The sequence below is a fragment of the Myotis brandtii genome, unplaced genomic scaffold, assembly GCF_000412655.1.
Source record: "Myotis brandtii unplaced genomic scaffold, ASM41265v1 scaffold324, whole genome shotgun sequence".
Lineage (NCBI taxonomy): Eukaryota > Metazoa > Chordata > Mammalia > Chiroptera > Vespertilionidae > Myotis > Myotis brandtii.
The window spans coordinates 3,034,833-3,042,112 of NW_005362439.1; the positions used below are offsets into that span (position 1 = coordinate 3,034,833).

General features: G+C 52.0%; 1 protein-coding gene across 10 annotated transcripts in view; it reads left to right on the top strand.

Annotated features, from left to right (window-relative positions):
• Positions 1-6,049, top strand: part of ATG13 (autophagy related 13) — a 32,271-nt gene extending 26,222 nt beyond the window's left edge. For 9 of the 10 annotated variants that reach the window (XM_014543362.1, XM_005870789.2, XM_014543359.1 and 6 more), the window contains 4 exons: positions 737-814; positions 1,012-1,128; positions 1,868-1,996; positions 3,810-6,049. In XM_014543362.1, coding sequence (XP_014398848.1) covers positions 737-814; positions 1,012-1,128; positions 1,868-1,996; positions 3,810-3,887 — 402 coding nt within the window. In that variant the 3' untranslated portion in view covers positions 3,888-6,049. The remainder of the gene's footprint in view (positions 1-736; positions 815-1,011; positions 1,129-1,867; positions 1,997-3,809) is intronic. The other variant, XM_005870786.2, reaches the window with a different exon arrangement.
• Positions 6,050-7,280: the final 1,231 nt, after the last annotated feature.

Below are 7,280 nucleotides of genomic sequence, written 5' to 3' on the forward strand. Positions count from 1 at the left end.
CAGAACAAAACAATCACAGTTACCAGAGCATGGTTAATATTTCTTATTTTATTTCTTACTAGAGGCCCGGTGCACAAAATTCGTACACTTGGGGGGTCCCTCAGCCCAGCCTGCGTCCTCTCGCAGTCCGGGAGCCATTGGGGAGTGGGCCTAAGCCATCAGTCAGACATCCTTAGTTCTGCTGTGGAGGTGGGAGAGGCTTACGCCACTGCCGCTGCACTTGCCAGCCCTGAGCCCGGCTTCTGGCTGAGTGGCGCTCCCCCTGTGGGAGCGCACTGACCACCAGGGGGCAGCTCCTGCATTGAGCATCTGCCCCCTGGTGGTCAGTGCGTGTTATAGCGACCTGTCATCCGTGGTTTGATCAATTTGCATATTAGCCTTTTATTATATAGGATAACTAAAACTAGTCCCCAGTGTTCGATCTCTGCCCCCTAACACCTCGGCCTAACTCAGTAGGAAGTTCCTCTTTGGCTCTGACATTGAACTGCTGTCACTGAGTTACTGTGGGTCAAGCTTCCAAAGCGGAAGTCCTGGGGTCTTGGGAAGCCCTAACGCCTGCTTATGCTGTGGGCCTGTGATGGGAGGTGGTGGAAATTGGGGGATCTCCAACACGAACCTGAGGGGCAGTGTGGTCAACCTGGTGCGAACTTGCGGGCCTCCAGCTTCTGTCAGCTTCTAGGGAAAATGGAAGATGGGTGAGGGGCAGGCACTAATACTTTCTCCTGTGTCTTTTCAGGTGACATTGACTAGTTTGGACATACCCTTTGCCATGTTTGCTCCCAAGAATTTAGAACTGGAGGATGCTGATCCCATGGTGAGTCTAAAGTTTCCAGTGAGATGGTATGGGAGTCATTGTCCTTCCTGGGCACATCACTGTTCCCAGACCATGAGCCCTGCCTGAGGCTTAGGGATTTGCAGCCAGCCCTTCTCTCTTACAGAACCCTCCATTGTTACAGTAACTTGCCCCCAGTGCACAGAACCAGCCCCTTCCTCTGCTTTATCCTGAACCAGGTGAATCCTCCAGATTCCCCAGAGACTGAATCTCCTCTCCAGGGCAGCCTGCACTCTGATGGCTCCAGCGGTGGCAGCAGTGGCAATACCCATGACGACTTTGTCATGATCGACTTCGTAAGTTGCCTTCACCTTCCTTGACCTTTGCTGCCCCAGGGGAAATAAACCTAGAGGCATCCATTGCACTCTAAGGGGACCTCCTTCACAGGGAACAGAGGGGCCCCCACTGGGCAGTGTATGTGGGAAACCTGCTCCCATAGCCTGCTTGAGTACATTTGGAGAGCAGTGAACAAGAAGGCATTTTGTGCCATGTCTTTGATTGACATAATGCAATTCAGCTCTAAATGGAGATTTCCCAGTAGGTTCTATTCATGCCTGAATGGATAGCCCTATGCTAAGGAAAGGCATTTAAAGCAGTGGTTCTCAACCTTGGCTGCACATTAGAATCACCTGGGAATCTTTTTAAAATCCTGATTTCTGGGCCTCATCCTCCGGAAATTCTGTTTCTTTGTTATGGGGTGGGGCCACAACATTAGTAACAAAGAAACAGAATTTCCGGAGGATGAGGCCCAGAAATCAGGATTTTAAAAAGATTCCCAGGTGATTCTAATGTGCAGCCAAGGTTGAGAACCACTGATTTAAAGGAAGATGATATAACCCTAACCAGGGAAGGGGAAAGGTAACAGGATTAGAATTCAGCTGTCCAGAAGAGAAAAGGGGTAAGACTTCTCCCCCTAAGATAAGCCTGGAGCAACCTTTTCTTTGATAATTTACTGGAAGGAAAGAGGGTTGTTCATCTCTGATTTTCCTCTATGGTCCATGGTAAGCTAAACTGAGTCTGGTTTTATTTTTTAAGAAACCGGCTTTTTCTAAAGACGACATTCTTCCAATGGACTTGGGGACCTTCTATCGTGAATTTCAGAACCCCCCTCAGCTGAGCAGCCTCTCCATAGATATCGGGGCACAGTCCATGGCTGAGGACTTGGTATGGAAACCCCTTCCCCAACCCCATTTCATCCTCTGACCTTCCCTCCCCCTTGATGTCATTTCTGCTCCACAGACCTGGAAGTTTCTTCCTGTTACTACCCCCTCTCCCACATCTCCCATCTTCCCGGTAATAGGAAAGAGACACTGTTAGAACATTCTCTTCTTTTTTTTCTTTTTTTTTTTCAGTATCTTCTTTTGATTGCACTTGAGATTTGCATTATGCCCGGCAGTCATTGTCTTGAATTTGCTTGCACTCACTTCCTCCTTTTGCACAGGCTCAGCATTTCTTACACACTCCTGTTCAGTGCTTGGTGTCCTCTCCTTGCTGATGCCACTGAGCCCAGCTGCTCTAACAGCTCTCACCTTCAGCTGCTGCTCAGCTTGCCAGGCAGATGCCAGGTGAACAGGGCAGAAGAACCCTAAGGTCCTGAGCATTGGTGCTCTTGCTCTCTCCTTCGAGGGCCATTCCTCAGCTGGTAGTGCTTCTGTTTAGCCAGGTGTCCTGGTACTGTCATTACCACATCTGCACTTGGGGATTCTGTCTCCTGCCTTGCAGTGGGGGGGGCGCCCTGGACGGCCACAAGCTTTGGGTGTCCGGTGCCACGAGATGCCAGGGTCCCTCTGCCTGAAGTGGGATGTCCCCTCCAACATTGAAATCTCAGGGATGACTCTAGAATGGGAATCTAGGAATTGCTGCCCTTGTAGTAATAACAATGCAGTGATTATGTAATTATTATTAACATTTATCAAGGCTTTTGAGGTGCCAACCATTTTTCTAACTGCCTTATACCATCTTCAACAACCGAAGAGGTAGGTTGTCTTACCTCATTTTATAGATGAGAAAACTGACACTGTGACCAAATGACTTGCCCAGTCAGACTGAGCTTACAAAACAGAGCTTTGATCCCAGAGAGTCTGGCTTCTGATTTTAGCCAGTGGAACCCCCACCCCCACACACTTGAAATGTGGTGGGAGGAACTGCCCAGGAAGGCTCTCAAAGTGGCGTTGCAGCCAGTCCTTCCCAAGCTGCCTGGCTGTCTGGTGTGTCTGGGCCACTTTAGGAATTCTGAGGTAGGAGATTGTCCCACCTCTTCCAAGTACCTGGTGCCTGTCAGGAAATCTGTGATCATTTAAACTCTTCATATGCAAATTTTCAATGGAGATAGACCACAAGATTAGGTCAGATTTTTTTTTTAATATTTAATTTTTTTTTTAATTAAAAAAAATTTTTTTTTTGATACCTGAGGGCAGTTAAATTTAACTCCTCTTGGTTCTGTTTTCTTTTTTATTCTCTTCCAACCCCCTCTAACCCACCCCTCCTCTGCTGGTGGCAAGATGCAGGTTCCTAGGCCTCACCACAGACCTGCTGACCCGGAGTCTGTTAGGAGTGTGGTGGGACTGCCCTGTTCATGTGTCCCAGGGCATTCTGACGCCCAGCACAGGGTGTGAAGAATCTTTAGTAAATCTTTAATTTTGAGCACTGTAAACCTACTGTTCAATTCTAGTGCCAGTCTAATCTGTGCCAAAGATACTCCATGTTTAATTTCTGTCATCCTGTGGGTGGTGTGGTCCTTTTCTATGTCATTAAGTGTGGGGTCACTTCGATTCCCGAGGCCATTGTGTCAACCCCCTCCCGAGCCCCACAGAACCCTGAAGCCCTTTGTCCGCTGCCTGCGCGGTCGCCCTGAACTCTGCTCTCCTGGTCCAGCACTGCTGAGCTGCGCCCCCTTCCTCAGCCCAGGGTGGCGGCGCTGGCTATCTCTTCAAGGCCCTCCCTGAATGAGCAGCTCTTCTCTCCCCTTCTGGCACAGGACTCGCTACCAGAGAAGCTGGCTGTGCACGAGAAGAACGTCCGAGAATTTGATGCCTTTGTGGAAACTCTGCAGTAAAAGTTGGTGTCCTCGAGTACCAGCAGCTTCCCCTTGTTGTGGTCCCAGGAGACAGAGCCTCCCATTCATCAGCTATTCCCATTCCTCGTCCTGCTCCAAGCCAGGTGGAGGGGAGGCTGGTTTCCCCCATGGGGACCCAGAAGTCCCTGCTCTTGCCCCTCCTAGAGATTTCATGGCAGTAGTCAGGCCCTGTGAGAACATTTGAGAGGACTCGCCCTCTGGCCTTGGAGATGGGGAGACTCTTTGTGACAAAAAGGTCCTCTGCAGGCAGGGCCTGCTGCTTCTGTTCACAAAGGCGGCCCTCCCGTTCTTCCCACAACTGGCCCCTTGCCTGTCACCGTTACCACCAACCATGTAACATTCCAGCTGGTGGCCCAGAGATTGGTGTGGGGGCAGAGAGAGGAAGGAGACAGTGCTGGGAGGAAGGGCTCTCGCTCTGTGTAGCCCCTTTGGTTCTGGTATCTTCCTCTCTCCCTCCCTCTGCCCCGTACTTTGGCAGTATGACAGGCCTTCTGCCCTAGATGAGAACTCTAAAGTCAGCCATTCCCACCCTTGAAGGTTGTGCCAGCCCCACCCCCAGCAGAGGGTCTGAGCAGCCCTGGCGGCTGCCTGTGCTCAGCTCCTCAGCTACATGGAAACCAAATCCTGTGTCTCTAGGGTTGGAGTCACAGAAGTTCTTTTCTCTTCCCTCCCCTGTTGCTGCTCCTTGGTTCTAGAATATGGTAAATATTTATTACTTTCAGAGAAGTCAGATATTTTATAGAGAAATTATGTTTGAGGTTAGATGTTTTCACTTGGGGAAGGTGAAGGGCCTCTTCCTGGGGCAGGGCCTGTTCCTGGAGGTTCCCCAGATTCCAGGTTGCTGCTCTGGGGTCTTCCTTCCCACATATGGAAGGTGGGAGCCAAGAACAGGGCTGGAGAGGGCAACAGACCTCCCAGACTTGCTGCATTTGCACTGACAACAGGCTTTACCTTGGACACCCACATGTTCCCGCAAGAGCCTGGATCTCTCACGGCGCCTGCAGTGACTGGCTTTGTTCTGGCAGCCGAGGAAGCCGTGCGTGCTGTATGTGGTGACCCCTGGAGTCGCGCTGCACATCGTGTCCAAGGGCATTATGTGTTCCCACTGGTGGGCCTGGGGATGTCCAGACTGGCCCCTCCTGGGGTACTTGCTTCTGTTCGTCAGGGCTTCGTTATGGGCCCTTTTCTCCTTTCACCTGGGCCTGGCCACCACCCTCCTTTAATCCCACCATCTGTACCCTGCCCTGAGGTTTACTGGTTCCTTGTTGAGAAACTAAAGCTGGCACATGATTGACTTAACCCTTCAGGTATTGTTACTTGGGTAAGTCAAGTGCTTGGCCTCACCCTCCTAGGCTGTCCCTCTACCAGCCTAACTGGTTGTCTTGGCCGTGGAAACCTAGGCCTGCCCCTTTCCTCCTGACCCACCTGGGGCATTCATTGGCAGCAGCTGGAGCACATGGCCCTCAGTTGCTTGTAGTAAATGCATGTGATATTGTTCCCACTGACGAAGCTGATCTCTGAGGGCTTGTGTGGGCTCTGATGCTGTCTCCGTTAGGCCGAGCCCTGCCTGTGCATGTGCTCTCTGCCACAAAGAAATGTTCCCAGCAGTGGTGTCCAACTAGCCCTCCTATCTTTGGGCCAGACCACACCCAGGGCCTGCTAAACCAATCCACAGCCCAGTGGATTATCCTCACGGCCCCAGTGCTGAGAAGGGTGGAGGCCCATGGCAAGTTATCTGTTGCCTTCCTCCCCCCTAACCCAACCCCAATGTCTCAGCCACTGCCCTTTTGAGGCCAAGTGTGGAAGGTCCTGAGTGCACAGACTGAGTCAAAGCCTTTGGCCTTGATGTCCTAATTGTTGGCCTGTGCAGGCAGCAACCTTTCTTCAGGACCCCATCAGTGAGAGGCCAAGGAGGAGCAAAGCAATGGTCAAGGCTGGCCCTTGCCCCTCAGCCCTGTACAATGAAAGGTGTGAGCCTAGACTAGACCGACTTCTGCAGCACTGGGGGGCGGGGCTGGGACCAGCCATCTGTCTCCAGGGGGCAGAGTCCCTCCCTCCTCCAGCCTACCTGGTTTGGAAATACTGAGTTAGACTCTAAAATGTGTTCAGGAGATTTCCAATAAATTCTTTTCTGTACTTTACAGCTTCCTGTCCTGCAAGTTGTCTAAAATCCTAGCCCACTGCCTCCCACTTCCGTGCAGGCCAGGGTCAACCACAGGCTCAACGGGAGGGGAAGAACGGTGCCATGTGGTGCTCAGAGAGGCTTCTCAGTCACAGCTGTTTTGACTCTAGGCATGTGGCCACCTATCAGCTGTACACGCCTGGGCCGGTCAGGAAAGCTCTTAGAGCCTCGTTTTCCTGGGTTGTAATGTCCCATTTCGGGGCTTCAGTGAGATAATGTGTATGAAGTAGGTGTGCATGTTAAGCACACTCACAGTAGAATCTCCATAAAATGTAGGCCAGTCTCATCAGCTCTATTCCCCCTGCAACACATCGCTCACCATGCAGCCTGGCCTGGAGGCAATGGCTGGCCTCTGGCTAGAAGGGAAAGACAACAGACAGCCTTTCATGTTTCCAGCAGAAGCCAGCAGGGGGTGTGGGGCTGCCTTGGATCTGTTTGCTGATCAGTGTGTGGGGTTGTGGCTGAGCAAACCAGACTGAAGGGAAGGGGTTGGGTGAGTAGCAGGGAGTCAAGGGCTCTTGCCAGTTTGTGTAGCTGCCCAGGGCACTGGGGTGGACTCTCTGGGGATTATTCCTGCCTGGCCCCCTGGGGACTTCTGCAGCAGGCATCTCAGCCCTGGCCAAGCGGCCCCCTGCCTCCCAGTTTGTGCCCCCAGTGGGGGAAGGGAGCTGGAGTGGAGCCAGTGTCCCAGAGGCAGCTGCTGTCTGGGTTGCCTCCGGAGCCCTTCAGGCTGAAGGCAGGCCCCCGGACAGAAAAAGGCTAGTTAGAAAATTCTAATTTCAGCCCAAACCAGGGGCTGAAAAGAATGGGGCCCACCCACTGTAATAGGCTGGGGAGCCCTCGCTTGTTTGTAAACTGCACACAACAATGGTGCCTGAGCATTCAGCCAGTCAGGATAGAGTTGGCGAAACCCTGGGTTAGAAATGGCAGCAAACATTCCCTGGTGTCCTGACCTTCAATTGGGATCCCCCAAAAGCAAAGTGTTCAGTGTCCCCAGCTCTGAAGCTCATGTTCTACCCCTTTAAAGCATATCCCTACGATCCATCCCGAGACCTGCTGTTGCTAAGGCAGAGGTACACTGGCTTTTGAGTCACTCAGCAGAGGCCTTGCCAGGAGCCCAACCCAAGTAAACAGCTCTCTCCATCTCCTACTCCCTTCCTCGTTGCCCTGGGTCACATCCCTGTGTTCTA